We start from the raw sequence: 24090 nt of genomic DNA on the forward strand, positions 1-24090 counted from the left end.
CTTTATAAAGCAAATTACGATGCAGATGCTGTGGATCCACATGCATGCAAAGCATACACTCTACTACTGAGCTAAACCCCTTTCACAGAAAACCTTACTAGTGTTAAAAGCTTCCAACTCATTGTAAAGCAGAGGATGGTTTAGATCTGTCGAACTTTGTGTTATAGGCCTAGCACACACTCACTTCCTATTTGCCATGATGGCTTTGGGTCAGGAAGAACTATAATTGCTCTTTTATACCATCACCAATAACATCCTTCAGAGTACGGACAATGGCAATCGAGTTCTATCCTGTCTCACTTCACCAAAACATTTGATGTCGTAGAGCCCCATATACACACCAGGATTCTCTTATTAGAGTAGGCATAATCTCTGAAGCTCTCCTACTGTCTAAAGACTTCCTCTCAAATGCTAACTTCAGAGTTCAAAGAAACTCCTTACATCTTCATTCTGTCCCCTAATCCAAGCTATCCCTCAAGGATTCCTTGTTCCTTCAACTCTGTTCTCTACATTTCTTAATAAACTTTCTCAAGGCTTAACAAATCTTACATGATTTTCTAAGAAAATAGCATGATAAATTATACATCTGGGCCCACAGTTGATACCATTAAAAACATATGGAAAATATCTCACCCTGCTGTCCAACTGGCTCCGAAACAATTAATTTTATCTTAAAGACCCAAAAAAGGCATCTATATTTTTGTAACTCTATGAAAGCTTTCCTCAGTCTGGAAAAATAATCTGCAACACTCCTGAAGCTCCAGAAACAACAACAAAAAGTTCCATTAAATTGACATGTGGCTAGACCAGCATTTGAATTTCCAGCACCTAATCAAGATCACAAAGTTAAAGATTACTAAAACTCATATTCTAAGCTTTGATGGTGCAGTGGTGTAGAGGTAGGGTTGTCGCCTCACAGCAAGAGGTCCTCCAGTTTGATTCTGGGCTGGAGAGCCTTCTGTGTGGAGCCTGCATGTCCTCCCTGCATTTGTGTGGGCCTTCTCCCACATACAAAGACATACATTTGGAGCATTTCTCCCCAGGCCTCTTTGTTCCAAGTCAGACATTCCCGGTAAACAAATGTTCAATAAATAAATAAGCTAGGAAAATGTCCTACTTCATCTCTGCAGAAAGAAGAACTGCAACTGGAAATGTGTTCAGCTAGCCCAGCTTGAATACAGCCTTCCAATTATATCCATGCTTCTGCAGGCAGACTACCTTCAAACCTCAGCAAACATTTTCTGACTGATCATCATTACCACATTTGTCAAACAACCAAGCTGCTAAGTACTCATACTGGACTCCTTCCCATTCCTTGCTCGCCACTTACCTATGTGTACCTCCAGCTACAAAGCTACAGTCTAAGGTCCTTCCAGTCACAGGACCCTCCTTAAAATCACCACAAAACAGATTCCACTGCACTGACCACAGCTTCACAGTACATGCCTGCCATCTTTACTAATCACTGCCATCCTATCTCAAGGACAAACTCCTATCTGTACTTCAGGAAAATTTGCTATACAGTGCAACACTGATTCTTGAGAGGACTCCTAAAGCTACAGGTTGGGAGACAGGCTGTCTTGGGGCTCCTAGGATAGCAAGTGCTGTAGGATATCAGTGGCAAACCTGCCCTAGTCCTGGATTCAGTGCCTAAATGATAATGTTGGATTTTCCTGCCTCTCTCAAGACAGATAACTCTTCAGCAGAGTAGCTTGCATTCTTTGAAACTAAAATCCAGTCCTCCATGCTGTTAGTGAGAGTGTATTCAATTATGGATAAATGACATACCTCCTTTAGCTGGTTAGTAGATCAAACATCAGGGAAAGAGTATGGTATCTCCCTTCGCTAAGGGTCAACAAGAGGGAGAACCAGTGCTGCCTTGGCCAGAAGGGGGCTATGAGTAACACACTTGGCTTGTCTGACCTCACTATCAGCATAACTCTGGAGATCAAGGGTAACATTGGATAGGCTTAAATGAACATGTCAGTCCATTTGAAGAAAAGGTGTCCACCCACCATGTCCCTACCTGTTGAGTTCTGGAGCAGAACCTTTGAAGTTGTCTGTTTTGATGAAAGGCAAAGAGGGCTATACTGAGGTATCCCCACTGATGGCCGAGGTCCAGGCAAACCTCGCTTCAGCATTCACTCAGCAAGGTCAAAAGGGTCCCTGCTCAGGAAGTGTGCTTTTGTGTTGTTCTGGCCCAGGATATAGGATGTTGTTAGTTTCAGGTGCAATTCTTCTGCCAACAGCCAAATGTTTATTGCCAGACTGAAGAGGAGATGAGAGTAAGTTCCCCCTTGTTTACTGATGTGCCACATCATGTCCAAATCTGCACTGTTATAGGGTTCAGTTTGTTTTGAAATTCGTTCATAGCTAGAAACACTGCCAGCATTTTGTTCTGTTTCATGCACAGTTTCCTTTGCTCTGGGGTCCAGATACCCTGCACTTTCTGTAGTCCTAAGCGTGTTTCTTGGGTTATTTCTGAATTGTCTGAGGTGATGGTATTTTCTGTCTCTGACAGAGAGGTTTGCCCTGGGTTCTGAAGGATGGTGTCTTTCTACAAAAGCAGCTTTTTTAGGCAAGGGACAAGAAGTAGAGTTTGAGAATGTTGTTCTTAAATGCTTCTAGTAACCCATGTAGTTGTCTTATGTGCAGTTTTGCAAGAGGAATCATTAATATGCAGGATGCCATGTATCCCAACTCCCTTAGGTATTCCCTTGCAGAGATTGTACGCCTTATAAGCAGGATGAGCAGACAGCTTGTCAGGAAAAAAATGTTGGAGTAGGAAGGCCTTTTGTTGTACTGCATCTATCAGTGCACCCAGAAAGAGAATTCTCGTCTGAGGCTCAAGCTGGGACTTGTGGAAGATAAGGATGATGCCTTCCTTCTTGAAGCAGTCCATGGTGGCTTGCAGGGTTGTCTGAAGTTCCAGGATGGATTTTTCCTGGAAAAGGCAGTCATCAAGGTAAGGTTAAATGTGAACTCCTATGGTTCTGCAATGAGCTATTACTGGAGCTAGGCATTTGGTGAAAACTCTGGCAGCAGCGGATAAGCCAAAATGGTAAAGCACAAAATATTCCTCACCTCTTACCATTCTATTACTTTTCCCTCTCTAGTTATTTGCTCACAATGCCTTGGTTCCTTTGCCAGTTTTCTCCAGTAAAATTCTAGCCCCCCTTGCCTATTCCCTGTACCTCTAATTGCAGTCATCCCTATCGGTAGAAACTCCTTTCTTCATTCCCGTGCTTGCTTGCATCTTAACTCATTACAGCCGAGTGACACCTCCAGGTGTTTCTGCAGTTACATCCTACTGACACCTCTCGGGATCAAATGTTGCTCGCTCATATTTGAATTAATAATTCCAAAACCACACCATAAGCAAAGTATTAAAATATTTCAATTTAAAGCTCACACAATGGCAAACATAACTGTACTGATATTGATCAAGAAACCAAAAAACAGCTGCAAGAACCACACAGATAGTATCCTTTCCTTTTCGTTCACAAAATCAGTTCAGTGAACAAACACAAGTCACTATGTTGTTTAAGCATTCCAATCCGTTTAATAAAAATCAAATTAATCCAATCAAGATGAAGAGCTTTTCATCTCGTCATCTTCTAAGACGAAAAGTGCTATTTGATTTTTATTAAACGGACTGGAATAATTGAACAACATGGTGACTTGTGTTTGTTCACTGAACTGATTTTGTGAATGAAAAGGAAAGGATGCTATCTGTGGTGATTCTTGCAGCTGTTTTTTGGTTTGTGTGCATTTCTTCGTGTAGTTTGGTCTTATTCAATGTTCTAATAACTGTACTGATATTTGCCCACTGGCTGTTGCAGGTAAAGAATAATTTTTTTTCATATAATTCTTGTTCATATTGTCATACATTTCATGTTTTTCTAAATATATTGATGCTTAAGTATCCATGGAACTGCTTAGCCTCACATGAAAGCTCTCAGCTGGATGAGCAACATGTAGCTGACAGAATATCTGTAACTTGAGTGTTTGCTGAGATACTGTAAGCTGTTTACAAAACATTACAGACTTGATAGTTACTGTGTTTACAGGGACATAAAATTAATTTTAAGACCTACAACCTAAAGAATACCACCAGTATAAATTTAGTTTGTGCTGAACAGTTTGCAATTTACAATTCTTCAGTATCTACTAAGGTTCCAAAGATACAGACTTTTGTTTGAAATGTGAGGACATAATTTGATTCTATCAAAAAGCTTTGGCTCTGCTCACAGTAAAATACCATATCTATTGGAGGAAATGAGTGTAGCTATTTTATGAATATAACATTCTGTAAGGCTCCTGTTATTCTCAAGGATCTGTATCCAAAATCACAGTTACGCCTTATTTCTTGAGGTTCTCCACTACTCATCATCATCCCATTCCACCTTGAATTACAGCTTTTTACTTGTGCTATGTATAAGAGTCTTAAATGTGTAGATTTGAAATATCCCTTCAAATCAGTTAGTCGCAAACCACCTTGCTGTATCAACCTATCCCAGTTGTTTCTTGCACTTTTCCCCTCCCAGATAAAATTCTTCAACTCATTATTAATCTATCAACAACTCGATAAAAATACGCCTGACCTTTTTATAAAACTAAAGGGACTAAAAAAAATTTCACTGCTTGTATCTTGTTATACCATATCCATAAAACAGAGCTTCCAGTTTCTCAGCTTTTGCCTTATCGTTTGTTTAGTCTCATCCCACATATCTGGAACAGAATCCTTTTTAACTCATACTCCTAAGTACTTCATTATACCATGTTCCCATATATATGGCTATTGCTGAAATGATTTGTGTGTGGGCACATAGTTTACAACTATTGCCTTTGTTTATCTTCAGTAATTTTGCATCCTGAGGAGACTTCAAACTGCTTCAGAATGTTCCACAACACTAAAATATCCTCTTCTGGTTTTATCGGGTACAAAATAATGTCTTCAAAAAAAAGCCAAATTTTTTGATTATCATACGAATTATATGGGCGTGCCTTCGTTGAAGGTTGAGCGTCGAGCTGGCACCTCGGCGTTTCGTAGAAATCTACTGCCAATCATTAGCGGACCGGAGTTCCGCTGTGGCGACCCCTTATTGGGAAAAGCCGAAAGACAAACAACAACAACCAATTATATCCTTATATTTCTAAGTCCCTTATTTTCTTTGCCAATGGCTGTGCTGTAAATACAATGTAAAAAACAAACGGGAAACAGGACACCTTTGTCTGGTTCCTCTGTTCAAATATAACTTAGGATCATATGAAGTTACTAGGTTATTGGCCCTGAGGCCCTTACAAGCCTAGCCAAGAATTTAGACCATGTTCGAACAAGTCAGCACCCTATGCCACTGTTCAGGAGGGACACAGGTGGTATCCCAGGGGTGTATTTTCTACTCCCCATCCAGTTATTCAGGTTGCGCTTAAAAAGGGTTAATGAGGTAAGCTGATTGACGTGGAGAGGGAGTCTATTCTACAAAAAGGGGAATCTATGGGACACAAATCTGTCCCTCCAGCAAGTCCTATTGATGTCACAGACCAGGCTAAGGTTACATGTGCAGGTTACTCAAGTGGAGCTTGACTTGCGGATATGCAGCAGTACCATCAGTGTAGGGTCTGAGATTGCTTAGTGTGCCTGACAGAGGTCACCTCTGAGAAGTCTGTACGAGACTGAGTAGAGGGACAGGACCTTTAGCCTATCTGTGTAGTGTAAATTGTTGAGGCCCTGGATTCTCCTGGTGAGGAACCTCTGTGGTCTCTCCAGCTGCTGCATGTGCTTTGTGAGATATGCCAAAAGAGGCATTGTACTCAATAATGGGTCTTATAATGGAAGAATAAAGGGATGTCATGACCACCTTGTCCCTGGATGACACACTTTTGCTAATGAGGTGGGCCATGTAGAAAGCTTTGCGTAAAATGGAGGCAATATGGTGATAAAAAGTCAGTTTCCTATTAACCTGGGTGCCCAAGTCCCTCACGACTGATTGCATGCTTAGGACCTTATTATCAATGTGATAATTTGTGGGGGCATCACTCTCCCCAAAAGAAATGAGGATGCATTTTTTGGCATTCAGTTCGAGCCCATGTTTCTGGTACCAGTCAATTGTTTGGGTGAGACCCTCTTGGGAGGATGCCCACATTACTAGGGGAATTGATGACAGCACCCATCTTGCAGTCATCAGCAAAGCTGTATCCCAGTGGTTTTGGCCTGCACCTCAGAAAAGTATATCCCAAACAGCAGAGGCCCCAAGATCGATCCCTGGGGTACACTGCTTGTTATGGGTCTATTGCTTGAGGTGGCCTCCCCTATTTTGACTAGGTAGGTTCTATCAATGAGCCAGTTTGCTACCAATCTGGTAATATATGGATTGATGCCTAGTTGAGAGAATTTATCTATTATACCTGAGTGGGGAATAGTATCAAAGGCTTTGGCCAGGTCAAGGTAGGTGGTGTGTACTCTTGTCTTCCCCTCATCCATGACCTTGGTGACTGTCTCAAAGAAGTTGACCAAATTTAACAGGCATGACCTCCCCTTGATAAAACCAAACTGTGTGGGATTGAGTGTATGGAGTTTGCCAATGTCCTTGTTAATGAAGTCCATGATAATCCACTCCATGGTCTTGCAGATCAGGCTAGTTAGGCTGATGGGTTTATAATTTCCTGGCTTGATGGAGACTCCACCTTTGCGTGAAGGGATTACAGTGGCTGTCCTCCACTCATCTGGGACAAAGCTGGTACTCAGGCTTTGGCTGAATAGGGTTGTCTAATGGTGCTGCAAGTTCCTGTCTGAGTTCATGTAGGATGCAGACTGGGATGTTATCAGGTAACATGGAGGTTGTATTTTTTGCCTTTGAGACAGCAGTGATAACTTGCTCACTAGAGGTAAGGGGAGGGGGTGGGTACTGGGGACGTCCCATTTTACTGATGGGGACAGAGGGGTGAAGTTTTCACTGAAGTCCATCAGGTTGGCTATATCTACAGTGTTTGTGTATGTGGTGTCCTTGACCATCAGTTCTGAGCAGATCTGGATGCTTCCCTTGAGATTGTGGACATATGTGAAGAAGGCCTTATGATTGTCTTTAGTAGATGTGGCTAGTTTGGACTCTACGTTTGCTTTGGAGGACTTCACTAGTGCTCTTATTTGCTTGTTCAGGCTAAGGAGAGATTGCTTCCAATTAGGCACCTGTTCCCTTCTTGGTCCTGGACAGCAATTTTTCCTTTTATTATAGAGTTTATTTATTGCAGATGTCCACCAGACAAGTTTACTCTTCTTTGAGGAGGATGATTTCAGCCCGCCAGGTATTTCTGATTCCATGCAGCTATATAAATGCTCATACAGTACTTTGGTGTAGGTGTGGACATATGTGCCAGTTCCTATGGAAGGGGATGTGGCTGTGACGCTGTTTATACCTTCCCTCAAGAGGTTGTAATCAGCTTTGGAGAAGATTTTTTTGTTTGACCCTAGCTGGGACGGGGGGGCGGGGGATATAGTGACTTCGAAAGTGACTGCTTTGTTGTTGGATTTTACCAGGAATGATGACACTGGAAGGATGCTGCAGTGGTTACTCATGTTGGTTAATACGAAGTCCAATATATTTTCACCTCTTGTAGGGGTGTTGACCAACTGGTCCAAGGCATTTGCATTGACAAAATCAAAGAATCTTAGGGCATTTGTGTTTTGTCATAAGTAGTTCTTCCAATTTATGGTTGGATAATTAAAGTCACCCAGGAACAAGGTAAAGGGTTGAATAGTGACTGATTCAAAGAGGTCCAGATAGGTGGTGTGGGCATCTTGTGTCAAAGCCTATAGCTAACTATAATTTGAATAGGGGTCTTGTCAATTGTCACCTGCACCTGGAGTTTTAATTCTGCACCATACTTGTTTGACCAGCCTAGAGGTGAGTATGTCTTATAACTCCACCTTCTTTTGCTTTGCTGCCCATGGTATGGGGTGTGAATATATGACAAGATGAACTGGTATGGCTGGGGTGCTCTCCACAGCTTTGAACAAGGTTTCTGTGACTGCACAAATGTCAGCATCTTCCAGGGTTAAGAATGCTTGCAATGAGTACAGTTTCATGTTTAGACTCCTATCGTTTAGCAGCAGGACCTTTAATTTAAGTTTTGATGCAATTTTCATGTTGGTAGTTTTGACCTCATGGCATTGCCTAAAAAAGGCACTATGGGGAAGCAAGAGCCTTTACCAGGAGCCTGAAGCCCAAGTGAGACAGATGTAGGCAATCTCTGGCAAAGTATCATGGTTTGTCAATCATGTCATCCCAAGCTGTCAGGTACTGGATCCCCTTGCTATCAAGCCAACTGTTAAAGTCAATCATTTTCTGTTTGTACTGAGCAATCATTCTGGGTGACGGTAGAATGCTGCCTAAGGCTAGAAACATACCTGCTTGGGACACATATTCAGCAAGCTCATTCATGTCTCTCTTCATACAGTCCACAGAGGTATGTCTCAAGTCATTCACACCAACATGGACCATGACAGAGTCATAAAACTACCTGTTGAGAGACTTGAGTGCATGGGTGATATGGTGGATTCTGTCACCTCACAAACAACTAACCATGACTTTCTCCTTATCCAGCCTGGTGAGAGGCACATCTGTGTGTCTCACAATGGAGTCTCCGATGACTAATATGTTGGGTTTATGTTTAGGCCTTAGTGACTGTGAAACACAGGTGTGTGGACTATGTGTGTTGTGTAGTGTGGGGGGCAGTGGAGTTCATGTGTGTTTTTGCCTCGGGGGTCTCTTTTGTTTGGGTATGTTTTTGTTGAGGACCTCCTCATATGTGGGGGGTGTTGTGTAGGTCTGGGTGGTGTTTGAGGTGTGGTGTTCATATTGACAACCTCTTCAGTGTCAGATATACTGACTTGTGGGGGAGACAGCAATGACACTAGGTGCTTGATGCAATTGCATCTCTCAGAAATTATGTTCCTAGGTGGTATTAACAGAGGTTTGTCCGTGTGAGGCAGTTGCTACCTGTCTCAGGATGCCCAGTCAACCAGACTGGCAGGAAAAAATGTAGGAAATTGTCCATCCGTATCTGTCAGAAACAGAGAGAGAGAAGCCAGAGAGAGTAAAGATAGTAAAAGGAGGAAGGTCTAAGAGCAGTACTACTAGGTGATCACACGTGCTACTAAGGGAAAATTTGTAGCTAGAATACCCCAAAAAGGGTTAAAAACCATGCAGCTGAAGCTCTGGATGCAGCAAACCTGTACGTAGATTATGCTACTCAATTTAAGGTTAAGAGCACAATAAAAACTCACAAAGAAGCACAGATTAACCACTTACAGTCAAAAGAACAGAACTCACAGTATGAAAAAATACAGTTTAGCAGTAACGAAATGCAGTAAAATGCAGTTAAACAGCAATGAATTCTAGTAGACAGCAATGAAATATACTTAGCTAATCAGCAGATTGCTTTAAAACAGTAGCTCACAATCACAACAGTAAAAGAGAGCTGAAATAAAGCAGCAATACTGTCATCAATTTAATAAGGCTACTGACAAACAGTAATAAATGCGGCAAACTAAATTTAGTTGAACTCCTTAGCACAAGCAGCAAAATTAAGTAGGAAGAGGCGCAGTTTTTTTTTTTTTTTAGTAGAAAGTGAGGAGACTGAAGATAATTCAAGGTTGAGAAGCTAAAGGGGTGGGCCTTCGCAACATCTTACTGTACACAGGACAATGAGCTGATGTAATGGGACTGGAAGGAGTGTCAAATATCAAATTTATACTAAATAGAGGCAGGCAACTCAAAGCCATCAAGCTTTAATACCACTACAACAGCTGAGTTGGTGGGTGGGACACACAAGACAAGAACAGAGGTAAAGACTGAATTCACTAAGTCTAAAAAACAGTTACACAGTTTAAACAGATATGCAGCAAATGTTTTTAGTAAAACAGAAGTGCAGAAAACAGTTGAAAATAACCCCTTATCTTTTTCCAATCTCACAGCAAAGCAATGGCAGAAGGCCTATCTCACTGCAGCTTTGAGCAAACTTTACAAGAAACTTGTATCATAGATCCTTCCCGCTAATAGAAAACTTTACTAACACCTCCAATAACAAAACTGCTATCATCCCTACCACCCACAACAAACTACTAGATGTAGAGACTGATAACCACCTTAGATTTGATTTTCACATTGCCCAAATCATAAAGAAAGTTCACAAAAAATTAGGATTGCTCTATCATAACAAACACTATCTTTTCAAAGCAATCTAAACAACAATAGCCAGGACACACCTATCTACCCTGCATCTACGCATCCCCTGTGCTAATTAACATTCGTAAATCTAATCTAAATAAACTAGAAACCTGCTATAATAAGACAGCAAAATTTACTACAAAGTCAACCCACAGATCACATCACTGTGGGTCCCTCAATAAACTTAGCTGGCTAGAATTCACACAATTGATGCAACTAAATCAATTGTCACTAGCACACAAAGTATTTTACCACTCCAACAAAATCCCAGCTCTTCAACAGCTTATACAATCTCACACCACAGCTAGAACATTGAGATCTAGCACCCTAAATCACCTTGAGGTCACCAAACATAACAATGAGGCAGGTAAGTATGTCTATAGCCACTCTATTTCAAAACTCTGGAATTCCCTTCCTGCCCAACTAATATCCAATAACTCTACCACTCAATTAAAAGACTTCTTAAAACTTACTTCAGGAATAACAGGCTATGCTCCTGTCTCACCCCAAGATAAAACCTGGATTCCAGAGAATTCCCAAACTCTCCATTAACAAAAGCTAGCTTCACATCCTAATTATGGTCCAAATGTGACTATAAGAAATAAAATGCATTTCACTGTCAAGCTAAGAAAGCATTGCCAACTACTTTACTATTCCACCTACTACTAACTTAATTCTATGTATAATTTGTCATATTCTAAATGTACTATGTAATCTCCTCCCTTAAGCTACTCACAGTTACTCTGGGTAATACTTCAGAAATTAAACACACTGGACTGTCAGGACAGGACAGTACTACCAACTATTTTATCTTGTAACTGTTGACAGAATTCTGTATATAACATGTCAAGTTCTGAATGTAACATGTAATATCTTTAAATTATGTAATATGCTGTCAGTATTAAAATGTTAACTTCCTGAAAGTAAATATCTATCTTTGTGAACTTGTCAATTTATGTAATTGGAGCTTTTCTCTCTGGGCCTCCTCTGAAAATGGACTTGTGTCCAGCTGGACTTTCCTGGTTAACAAATGTAGAATAAATGAAATCTTATGAGAGAGGACCCCCAACTTTAATTTTCTTCTCTGATCTCTCATATATCATCCTAATTAACCATATTACTGTGTCGGGGAATGCAAATACTTCAATTGCCCTACTCATAAAACCCCAGATGACTCCGCTGAATGCATAAAAGTAGTGGACTCAGATGTCATGTCGGACCCTGAGAAGGCGAATTATCAAGGTACCAGACTGGCAAAATTAAAGTGATCATTAACCGAGCAGTTTGGATTTGTTTATTTTCCTTCTGTTGAATGTTTTTTCTACATCAAGACCCACCAACAGCAGCAGTATTTTATTACATTCTGCTTCCCTCTGGATCATCATTGTTCTATTAATATTGTCAAATGTTTGCCACCCCTCCACAGAACCACAATCACCCAATATCTATCAATTTTGGCAACACCTTTACTAGTCTTTTATCCACTATTGGCATAAACACTTTATAATTATGGTTTATAATCAAAATGGGTCTATATGAAGCTGGATCTGATGGGTCTTTACCATCTTTATGTAGTATAGCCACCACAACCTTCTTCCAGGATGTTGTTGCTTCCCCTCTTTTTAAAATACTGATAAACAAACCTTCCAGATCTTCATCACTTCCTTCACTCCTAACTTCTAAACTTCCATAGGAATACCATCTATCCCTGGAGACTTTCCTGCAGACTGATTATATGTCATTATTTTTTGTCTCATCTCCTCCTATCCTGTTAGTAATTGTGCCTCGTCGACCTCTAATTTTGGCATATTTAATTATTTTATAAACATTTCCATTTGTACTTTTCTTGAATTCCACAATCCTCTGCTTTATATATTTTTTTTACAAAATTCTTGAAATATCACTAATATCTCTACAGGATCTCTGGCTATTTTTCTTGTTACAGGCTCCCTAAATTTGGCAACAACGCTTTCTGCTTTCTGTTGCCTAAGATGCTATGGTAAGACTTTTTGTGATCTGAAGTTATTTTTTAAAGAAAAAACATCTTTATTAAATTATCACTTATGACCCAAGGCAATCATACACTTCTAGAAATGAAAAGAAACCGTATTGACACAATCTTTGTTGCAAATATTATATATCACTTAAAATCTACCTAATCAATGCCAGTCAAACATTACATAATTCATTCAAATCCTGCCTTCTTTTAAACCTCATTCTTCCCTTGTATGTTTTGTTCCCACAATTCCCATTCTTTTCTAAGCAGTTTGCTCCTATTCTTTTCTAAAGATCCCAATTTCAGTTGTTTTATCTCTGTTACTATATTCACTACTACTAGTATAGTTAGCTTAGACATTGAGTTCCGTTTTCTAGTAATTGCATTTTTGGCAGCCACCATAATTAGACTCAGCAAGTCCTTACTATGTCTAGGCAATTCCAATTCTGAATCACAGCTCAGAAAAATCATTTTCCTAGATACACCAATTTGCTCACCCAGTATCTCTGACAGAGCAGTCTGCATGCAATCCTTAAAGTCTGCCAAACCATTGCACTCCCAGAATATATGTTCCCACTTACCTCTTTCTTCCTAGTCACGCCTCCAAAATTTGCTGTCTACCCGAGGAAAAATTCTTGGAGTTTACTTGGGGTATAAAAATACCCATGTAAACACTTCCAAGCAAAAATCCTAAATCTTCTAGATTTTGTTGTATATTTGGGAGACAAGACATATATCCCCTCATTGTTTCTTTGTGAACCCAGTCTCTCTTCCCAATCCTTTCTAACCTCCTCTAATCGATTCTTATAGTTATCATGCAGTATTTTATATGTTCTATTAATTATTCATTTTTAACAGCAGTAAATGTTCTAGATTCTACTAAAACTCTACGAGTGTTGGTCTTTCATTTAGGACCCCCCCCCCCATTTCTTTCTCTATGCTTATATTCTGATATTAATCCTTGACAGGGAAGGTGATCTCTAGCCTGCAGTCCAAATAAATTCTTGGTCTCATCCCATTCTATTACCCATCCCTCTCTAATTATTTGCTCCCAATGTCTTGGTTCTTTTGCCAGTTTTCTCCAATAAATTCCAGCCCCTATTGCCTATTGTCTGTATCCCTAATTGCAGTCACTCCTATCGGCAGAATCTCCTTTCTCCATTCCCATGTTGGCTTAATTCTTAAAATACTTTCTGCTGCTTTATGAATATAACATTCCATATGATTATTGTTATTCTCGTTAAAGAGCTGCATCCAAAAACTCAGTCTCCCCCCTGCTTCATCATCATCTTCCTTTTTCACTTGAAATTATAGATTTCTGCTTGTGCTATGTACAGGAACCTTAAATGTGTTGCCCTGAAATATCCCTTCAAATTGGGTAATTTTAATTTCAGTGGAATTAACTGGATTTTACGGGGATTTGAAGCTTGCCAATGTATCACACAAGAGTGGGTAATTTGCCTTAAAGAAATTTCTAAATGTACCTGCAGAGGAAGGGATCTCTAGTTTAAAAACTATAAAAGTATCTTTATCACATACAATAATAACAGAAACTCCTTTACTTTACTACATGCAATTTGTATCATGAAATGTTCTATACAAATACTTTTAAGAACAAGTATTGTTTTACTTAGTTTTCTTTTTTTCTTCCAGACCTTCCTTGTCCTTTCAAACGTTTATGACATTTAAGTGGGGCGTATGCTTTTCAGTCACCAGGTTTAACAAAGTCAACATAATTCTAATCTTTCCACTTATTTTTCTTTTAAAGTCATATTTCACAAATATGACTGATGTTTTACAGTCTCACATTTATTAACTAATTTCAGTGTTGCTGGCGTTCTTCCTGTTCATCTCCATCTCACAACCCTAGACTTCAGTTGATGTTCAATGTAGTTCTGATTCTTTTAGTCAGATTCTCTGCTTTTTTCTCTCTCAAGCCTTTTCCTTTGGAACACTGGAAATGTTTCACTGGCAAAGTCTCTCTATAAGCTTTCTTATCAGAAAAACAAGAAGCGTACCCTTTTGTTTTGATGGTTCACTTTTTGTTGAACAAACTTATGCATTTCCTCTTTAACCTGCTGCATCAAAAAATTACTTTGATCCTTCAGGAAAACATATTCTGAAGACAGCTGGGTACAGCAGCCTGAATCTCATGCCTGCCTCTCGATATTCCCTAACTGATAAATTTGCTTCTCTTCTACATGGTGTACAGTGAATAATCATTTTCCACAAACATTCTACTATCACCAGTTTTTAATACTTTGCCCTTTTACCACAGTTTTGTCAGGATCAATTCTTTCTGCTGGTATGACTGGATTTTTACTAATACAGGTCTTGGCTGCTTTCTTATGACCAGGTTTGGAACATATACAAGATATGCTCTTTCATTTAACAACTCCTGCTGTGGAATACCAGTCCAGTTGATTATTTGTGCTTTCAAGAAATTGATACCATCTTATCCTTCCAGTTTCTCTGGTACAGCAGAAAATTTCAGGTTTTCCTTGCATGCTCTATACTCTAACTCCATTTTTTTGCAACAGTTCTTCTCGAGAAGTCTCAAACTCAGACAGCCTTTTCTTTATTTTAACCTCTGATTTTTTGCAGTTTTATGAGTTCATTTGAATAGCTGTTTAAAGCCTCTTCCATTTTTTCCAGCCTGTAATTTGAGCTGCTATAGTCCTTCAAGGTTTCAATTATTTTTATCAGCTCTGAGCACTTTTGTTTTATCTTTTCCTCTAGACTACTGGAAGCCATGTCTTACACCAGACCTGAAGCTCTGGTGGCAAGACATTTGCACCACAACTGATTTTTGCTGAACAGCTGCAGGATTCTTCCCAGTCACTGTTTGTCCTCACCTTTTCTAGTTTAATTTCTTTCAAGCTCTCCAAGTGTCTTCATTGCTGACATACAGGCAGTTTCTTACTAGCCAGTAACTGAATTTAAAACTTGCAGTTTCTGGCCCTTATCTCTTTCCTTATTCACACTAGGAGAGCTAAATCAATCAGTGTGCATTCATCTTGGAAGCCGATATCTATGTAGGTATCTGTCTTGTAGTAAATTTTACTTCAGGGATTTTTATGTGCTCACCTTCAGTGTCTTTGCTGACATCTCTTACAATATTGAGTTTCTGTTGTTCTACTACTGGAACAGGCTTCTGTTAAAACTTAGAACTCTTTTTACCAACTAACCATAACCCCATTCTAGCCAATGTTGTAGTTTATATGCCATCTTCCTTGTCCTAGTTTTGATTTGGGGTCTCTGTAAATTGTCACTGCCCCCCACTCCCTCTTTTATACTGGAAGGGTATTTCAAGCTGTTGCTTTATCTTTTTCTTGATATCAGCTTTCACATTTCCTCTACTAGCACTCTCTTCATTTAGTGGAAATAAATCTTGGGCTACGTGATCCCTCCCAGCACATCTGAAATAAGTTAACCCATTGCTTGCTATTTTTGTTACACATGAGACTGCACATTACTTAGTGCAGCTTTAGACTTAGAAGCAGATAATTATGAATTGTTTAAAATTGAATTAACTGTATTGTTCCTGTTACTATTAGATTCTAGTCACAGCTTTAAGATGTGTTTTAAGTAATGCATCTGAAAGCCAATAATCAATCCTGGAATCCCACATCTTCACGTCCCTGCTTTACCCCCCCCCCCCCCCACACACACACAATAAAACAATTTGAAGAGTCAACTTTCTGATTTGCATTTCATAGACAGTGCCAGTGTTTTGTTTTATACATCACTAAACTGGTATTAACTTCTCAGTAACTAATTAATTTAATCAATTTCCTGACCAAAGTACTCTGAGAAGTTTATAGACATGTCACATTACACAGATGTAAAGACACAAACTCCATTTTCCATAAACAAGATGTTACAATACAAAAGGTTAACACTGAGGAACTTTGTTAGCTGATGTGATTTTACTTATTTTCTTTTTAACTGGCAAAGTGGTCAGCTAACGGCTAAAAGGCACAAGTATATCAGAAAGTAATGTGATTTGATGAAAATGGTACATACACTTATGTGGGAACTATAATGCAGATATATTCAGAATCACAGAAGATAGTTTGGACAGAAATAAGCCTCAACAATACAATTTTCAAGAAGCAGCAAGGACAAGAAGCCTCATTTCTGGTGATCCCACAAGCCAGTGCTGTTAATACTCTTTAAATAAACAGAAATTAATATACACAAAACTTGTAAAACAGCAGTGAAACACAACATTCCGCACAAACCACACTAAACAAAGAAAAGAAAAACTAATGATCTCTTACCATAGATACAGGAAATGTTTGTAATAGGTTCATAGGTTCATGTATAGGCTCATAATTAGACTCTTCAGGGCTCTGCAATAAAAAAAACACTTTTTTAAAAGAGTAGATCATTATTATCATGTTAGTGTATAGCTATTCTGGTTTAACTGTAGGTATTCAAAATACAAAATAAATAAAATGTCTTGCATAATGCTAAGTAAGCCTATTTTATCACCACACAAAGGGGATATGCCGGCACATCTTGTGGTTTGTGAAAGCTATATGACATGCTGAAGTATATAAGCACTACTAATGCTTCCTGCAAGTACATAATCACCAATATACAAAATACTACCAAGTATTCATTGGCTCCAGACTGCCAAGATGGTTGCACACTGAGTAACAGATTAATTCTGGCTCTCCCAGTTTGAAAATAGAAGCTCAGCAAAGGCGGCCAGTAGACGTTTGTGTTTATGGAAAATGTTCAGTAACTGCCTAGTAAGTGCACTGCATGGATGCCAGGAAAAAAAGAAATAAAGAGAACCTGAAAGAAAATCAGCTACAAAAGGTAAGGAAAAAAATACTGGCTGGGAAAAGTTCTGCAACTGTTCATCAAAAAGCAGTGAAACCTCCAGACATGACTTCCAGTAACTTAGAGGAAAATATAAGACAAATGTACATAGACCTGGTTAAAATCAAACAACAAAAGGCTGGAATAAATAAAAGAAGCCTTAAACAAATATTCAGATGAGTTGATAAAGGTGCAGAAATCAGAAGCTGAAATGAAGAAAAGGCTGGCTACATATGAGACTGCTGAAGAGCACATGTTCAAATAAATAGGACAGAGCAAGGAAAACCTGAAATTTGCAGCCATACCAGAGAAGCTGGAAAACAGACAGCATTAATTTTACAAATAAGCAACTGGACTGGTATTCTACAGCAGCAGGCTATGAGAAAGCAACCTAGAACTTTAATAGTAAAGATGCAATCCTATCAGCAAAAGGAGTTGATTCTGACAAAACTGTGGCAGAAGGGCAAAGTACTAAAAGTGGGAGACAGCAGAGAGTTTGTGGAACATGATTACTCACTGTACACCAGGCAGAAGAGGAATACATTTATTCCACTATTCAGGGAATGTCGTAATGCAGGTGTGGGATTCAAACTGCTGTACCCAGCTTTCTTCAAAACATTCTTCTCTAGCCTAGATGGACAAAATCATTTTTGATAAGGTACATGGTAAGGAAGAAATACAAAAGTTTGTCAAAACAAAAAATGAGTTGTGAAACAGAAGTAGATACTGCTGCTTCTACTTCTGGTAATAAAGACCACAGAGAGAATGTACTTGTGAAACCTTTTCCAATGTTTCAATGGAAAATGTTGGAGATAAGGAAGGGAGAACGAGAACAGACTAGAAGAACTGAGAGTACATTGAAAAATGAAGCAGAGACAGGATTTGGCAAACAAAGATGAACAGTTATAAAACCAGTAACTTAATGTGGGATTACAATGCAATATTTTTTTATTTATTGACCAGGATAGTCCCAACTGGATGCATGTCCATTTTCAGTGGAGGCCCGGGGAGAAAAGCTCCAAGGGTAAGCAGACACAGCATTACATATTACAAACAGACTATTTACAGTGATTACATAAGTAAACAAGTTCCACAGGTTAGAGTTAATCCCGAGCGTAAGTCAGGATTAAATTAAACTACACAGTAAACTGGTTAACAGATTTTTACACATTCTAGAGAGTGTTAACCAGGCTTGATACATTGACATAGCCAGTTAAGTGCCAAATGTTGTTTGAGTCTAGTTTTAAATTGATCTAAGGTGGAAAAGTAAGGTAATATCAGCTGGAAGAGAGTTCCAGGATCTACTTATAGAGTGCGCAAAGAGAGAGTCACAGGCTGTGTTATTAATTTTGCTAGTCTGAATTAGCAGTTTTTTAGAGGATCAAAGCGGTCTAGGATTGTTATAGGGGGTGATACGGGAGTACTGTGCAGATTATAGAGGATTTTATAGGCCATAATCAGTGGGTTATACTGGATTAGGCTGGGTAGTTCAAGCTACCCAAACTGATTTAGATTAATGCAATGATGTGTCCTAAAAGGCAGCCCAGTGGCAAACCTGGCAATGTGTTTGTAGCAAATTCAGTTTGTTAAGGACAGTCTTGTTTAAATTCGAGATTAGAGAGGATGCATACAGAAGGTTTGAAAGAAGGTGAGAGCGAGCTATGACAATTTTAGCTGGAGGCGTTAGGAAGGCTTTTATTCTGTAAAGTGACCCTAGTTTTTTATTGATGGTTTTGATAGTTTGGTTAACATGTAGGTCGAATTTTAGATTATTATCTATGATGACACCTAATAGTTTTGTAGAGGGGTCAGGGGAGATTATTGTGCCATTATTTGAATTTATGGTAAAGGTGAAAGCGGTAGATCTATGTGTTGGTGAAAATAACAGCATTTTAGTTTTTTTGGGATTTAGGATCAAACGACGTACAGAAATCCAGTTTTCTATTGTATTAAAGGTGGTCTGGGTAGCTGACTATAACTCTATTGGAAATGTGGCCAAGCAAATCAGAGTACAGTCATCAGCATATTGGATACAGCTGACTTTTGGGATTACAGTATAAAGGTCGTTAATGAAGATGGAGAACAGCAAGGGCCCTAGTACAGAATCTTGTGGTACTCCAAGGGTGTTAGGTAGAAGGTTAGAGAGTTTGTTCTGCCAGAGGACAGCCTGCTGTCGACCATTCAGGTAGGAATGAAACCATTGAAGGGTTCTAGTATCTAGACAGAATGTTTGCAGGGTGTGGATTAAAAGTTGGTGATCAACCATATCGAATGCTTTGGAAAGATCCAAGAACAGGGCTGTGGATAAATAATTATTGTTGCAATTATGGTTTATGGTGTTGATAAAGACTAGGAGGGCTGAAGTAGTGCTGTGATGAGGAAGGTAGCCATGCTGAGTGTCTGCCATAAGGTGATTCTAGATTAGGTGGTGTACGAGTTGTCTATGAATACATTTTTCCATAATCTTTGCAAGTGGAGAGAGTATAGCTATTGGCCTATAACTGGATAATTCAGTAGAGCTGCCTCCTTTGTGAAGTGGGATTACATTGGATATTTTCTAGATGGTGGGAATTTTAGCTTCTATTATGGTTCGGCTGCTTAGTATTGAGACGGGGTAAGCAATAGCATCAGTTGATTTTTGTAGATACTTGGCAGGGAGTTGATCAGCAGAAGGTATAGTGGGTTTTAATTTTTTGATCAAGGTACGGATAAGTGAATTGGCGAATGGGCGGAAGCTGAATGCAAGTAGGTTTTTAGGGGTGGTACTTTCAGGACCAGGGGAGCTAGGAGGTAGTTGGCTACCTAGGGCTTGAATTGAATTGAAGACATGGAATACGTGGGATCAATGTCTCTAAGCTGTGATTGTGTTGAGACCATAAATTTTTCAGGTACCATTGTAGTTTTCTCATATGCAGCCTTGCATATGGGATCAGAAGGATGCAAGATGCCATGAATCCCAGAGCCTGCAGGAATTTCCTTGCAGTGATTCTGGTGTGCATTGCCAATGTTTTGAAATATTCTTTTAGTTGCCCTTGCTTTTCTGTTGTAAGATACGCCATCTGGGTGTTGGTGTCCAGTTTGGCACCCAGGAAAATTATTTCTTGGGATGGTACAAGTCTTGATTTCGTTTCGTTGACTGTGTATCCCAAAGCCTGTAGTAAGTTTATGACATAATCCAGGTGGTTTAACAAGGTTTGCTGGCTGTCCGCTTGAATGAGGCAGTCGTCCAGATAAGGGTAGATTTGAATCCCCTGGAGTCTGCAGTGTGCAATTACTGATGCCAGGCATTTCATAAACACTCTGGGCGCAGTAGATAAGCCAAAGGGCAATGCAGAGAATTGAAAGTGCTCTGAACCTACAAGAAATCGGAGGTATCTTCTGCAATCTTGTCTGATAGGGACATGCAGGTATGCCTCCTTGAGGTCCAGGGTTACCAGCCAAGATCCCTTGCCCAGCATGGGAATGAGCTGCTGTAAGGTGAGCATCTTGAATGTTGGTACAATGAGGTAGGTATTTAGTGTAGACAAGTCCAGAATTGGTCTCCATTGTTTTTCCTTTCTTGGAACAAGGAACAGTCTAGAATAAAAACCCCGGCCTTGTTCTGTAGTAGGAACTTTCTAAATTGCCTTCATCTGTAACAGCTTTGATATTTGTCTTTGTGCCTCTGCCCTTTGATTTGGTGGCAGGTTTAGCATGCTTTGTCTTTTTGGTAAAGTATGGAAATGGAATCTGTATCCCTTGTCTATAATGTCCAGTATCCATTTGTCCTTTGTAATTATATGCCAGTTTTCTGAGAATAAAGATAGCTTTCCGCCCAAAGGTGCTTCCAATTGAGCCCTGGTTGGTGGGGTCAGAGTCAAGTCATTGTGATTGTCCTTGTGGTGCGCTGGTATGTCCAGCACCACTTCTCTGGATGGGATCCTGCCATTGACGTCCTCTGTAAGAGCCTTGTGCTTGCCCTCTACCTCTAGCACATCTGTTTCTGCCTCTTTGGTACTTTTCTGTGGCTGGAAAGGACCAGTTCTTTGAAGGCCAATTCCTGCTGAATCGTGGTGGTTGTACCTGGAGGAAATCTTTAACAGTTTGAACTGATTTTGCTTTTTCCTCTATTTTCTTCAAAACTTCCTGAGCTTTAGCACCAAACAATACATCTTTTTCCAGGGGTGCATCTAGCAATTTAGCTTTGACATGATCTGGCAGTGTTTGTTCTTTCAACCAGGCATGTATACGTATAACTGCACCTGTCATAGCTGCTCTACATGAAGCTTCCAATGCATCATATCTACACTGTAAAAAATGATTGCTGACCTGCTCTGTATTGTGAACCATGTCCTGTAACCCCTTTAAATCTAGAGGTTCAGGGGAGGCCAGTTTCTTATGCAAATCAGCTAACAGGTACTTCTGGTACTGAATCATATGAAATTGACAGTTTAAAGCTCTCATAAAAAGAGTGGAAGATGTGTATACTTTTTTACCCCACCTTTCTAATGCCCTAAAATCCCTTTCTGCAGGAAGTGGATTCTTAATCGTAGTGGCTGAAACCCCTTTAGGGCCCTGAGAAACAGTTTCAGGGTCAGCTGTATGGCCCTTGTAAAGAAATTGATGCGAATCTGGAACCCTATAGTACCTGTCAGGCTTGACAGGGGCTGGGGGCAAGGAGTCTGGGGAAGGGAAGACTCCAAGTATACATCATCTAAAATATTCAAAACTGGCGGGATAGCCAAAGGTCTATGCTGAGGCAACTTTAAAAATTCCCTTAATCTCTTTTTGGAATCTGAAAAATCTTGGCCTGGCCATTGGAAATGCTCTCTCAGAGCATGAAGAGTTTCCCCAAAGGAAAATTCCTCTGGAGGAGAAGCAGAGGGAATAGATTCCTCTGCATCAGAATCCTCATAAGTAGGAAAGGCTTCTTCCTGGTAGTCTGAATGGTCAGATAAACCTGAGGCCTCCTCAGAGGATGGAGGATCCTCCTCCTCTACCCTAGGCCTTTTGTCAGGTGGTGGTTGAGAGCCTCTGATTAAAGAAATGAGGTCCTCAGCTAAGCTTAAAATCTGAGAATTGGATGTGGATTCCTGAGGAAAAGCTTTAGGAGGCTGAGACTTAGCATGCTTAGCAGCCTTGGCTCGGGTGAAGGCCTTAATAGACAGGGTAGCAGGAGGCCTGGCAGCCCCACGTGCTGAGGGAGTATTTTCCACAATCATGGTGTCTGTTCCAGAAAGGGCTTCGGTCTCTGGGGGTAAGTGAAGAACCGACGCTGAGCTGGCCTCCGGTTCCGATGATACCGGTGGAGCGGTGTCGTCAGTTGGAAGCGGTTGTGTAGCCGCTTCAATGCGAACCGGGACACTCACGGTAGGCCTGAGCGTGGCGTCGGCTGAGACCACGGACCGCGTGTGTCAGTCCTTATCCTTGCGTTTCTTAGGTAAATGTGCTGTCGGAAGTTCCGACAGCATAATATAACTAAATTCTTCCCCAAAAATATCCTCTGCAAACTCTGCCCGACGCTTAAGAGTGCGTTTGTTGAAAGAAGCACAAGCTCTACAGGCCGAGACGTCGTGGTCTGGGCCTAGGCAGGGTATGCAGTAGGAGTGGAAATCCCTATGAGGTATTTGTTTTCCACAAGTTAAGCAATTATTAACTTTTAACAGTTTTAACTGACATCGGTCTGAGGCAAGAAAGGTTCCCCAACGGGGTACTTAGCTTTTTTGAAGACTTCGGTATCTGAAATCACAGGAGCTGGCTGACTGGCACTTGTGAACTGCTTCGGGCACCGCGCGGCAAGAAAGACTGGAGAAGATGGCATCAGCTGGAATCTTTATACCCCTGGCGCACTGACGTCAGGGAAGAAGCGACATCAGCCGATGCCGGACCTAGACTTTGGAATTCGGCCGACCGAGGGATCGCCTGACGGCAGGACAACCCATCTGTAAGGACTGCAGTTGCATCCTTGAAGGACATCAATACATACAGGGGAGGAGTAACTTGCTTGCCTCAATAATTACTGAATAACTGTCTGTACCTTATCCTACTAGGTGGTTAGTGCACACACCCCAACAGGATAGCCAGTAGCCAAACTCTCCAAATATTGTCCCCCACTTACTCTTTAACCACTCACTACTACAACTGCCTTTTCCCCCCTTAACTCAACCCTTCTATATCCCTGTGAATACACTCTCACACATTTAATTCTAATCCTCTCCTCTCAAACTTATTAACCATCTCTCTTCCTACACATCCTTCTCACTCAACTCATACTCTGTCTCCCACCATGCAAACAAAATCAGCCTATGCTCTAATACCCTTATTTCTAAGCCTAGTCCTCTTCTGCTTGCTCTACCTTACTAGTCTTCCACAGTTTCAGCACTCCCCTCCCTTTCATACAACTGCAAATAACATTAAAAAAAGAATTTCCCTTTACAACCCAAGCCTCTCCCCACATCTATAAACATAATGAATCTTTTCTATTTCAAAGGAAGCTCTTCCTTATCCCTAGTAAACCACTTCCCATATCCACCAAACTCACCTCATTAGGTTCCAATATCTACACCTATGACCCATTAGAAAATAGATACCTATCCATACTCTACTCAAAATTTATCACCCTCCACCTCCATTCTGGAGACATAAACGCTAACCCAGGGCCTTAATACAACTCCATCTCTAAACCACATTCACATAGCTCTCTCCTGCATCACAAATCTCTTCTCCTTGCCACACTTAATGCCAGGAGCCTTTGTAATAAAATAACTTCCTTTAACGCCTAGATCTCTCATAACAAACCTGACATTGTCTCTATCACAGAAACCTGGCTAAAACCACACATAAAAGATACTGAAATTATGCCCCCTAACTATAAACTTATAAGAAGTGACAGACCTCAAAAGAAAGGTGGAGGAGTAGCCTTACTCTTCTCCTCAACAGTAACACACTATACTAAGCCCATACCCTCATTTGACACTGCCCAGCTAACCCTCACCCTTCTCAAAGTAAATAACAATAAAACTTTATGGATTACCTCCCTGTACATTCCTCCTA

At 40.3% G+C, this 24090-nt stretch overlaps 1 protein-coding gene across 7 annotated transcripts in view; it reads right to left on the bottom strand.

The window, feature by feature from the left end:
- PARP4 (poly(ADP-ribose) polymerase family member 4) overlaps window positions 1–24090 on the bottom strand; it is a 2883551-nt gene that overhangs the window by 880882 nt on the left and 1978579 nt on the right. For 6 of the 7 annotated variants that reach the window (XM_044073295.1, XM_044073293.1, XM_044073296.1 and 3 more), the window contains one exon: window positions 16509–16580. The exons of the other annotated variant lie outside the window; for it this stretch is intronic. In XM_044073295.1, the coding sequence (XP_043929230.1) occupies window positions 16509–16580 (72 nt within the window). The remainder of the gene's footprint in view (window positions 1–16508; window positions 16581–24090) is intronic. 7 annotated transcript variants of the gene reach the window in all.

The sequence above is a fragment of the Protopterus annectens genome, chromosome 5.part1, assembly GCF_019279795.1.
Source record: "Protopterus annectens isolate FY-2018-M chromosome 5.part1, PAN1.0, whole genome shotgun sequence".
Classification (NCBI taxonomy): domain Eukaryota; kingdom Metazoa; phylum Chordata; order Ceratodontiformes; family Protopteridae; genus Protopterus; species Protopterus annectens.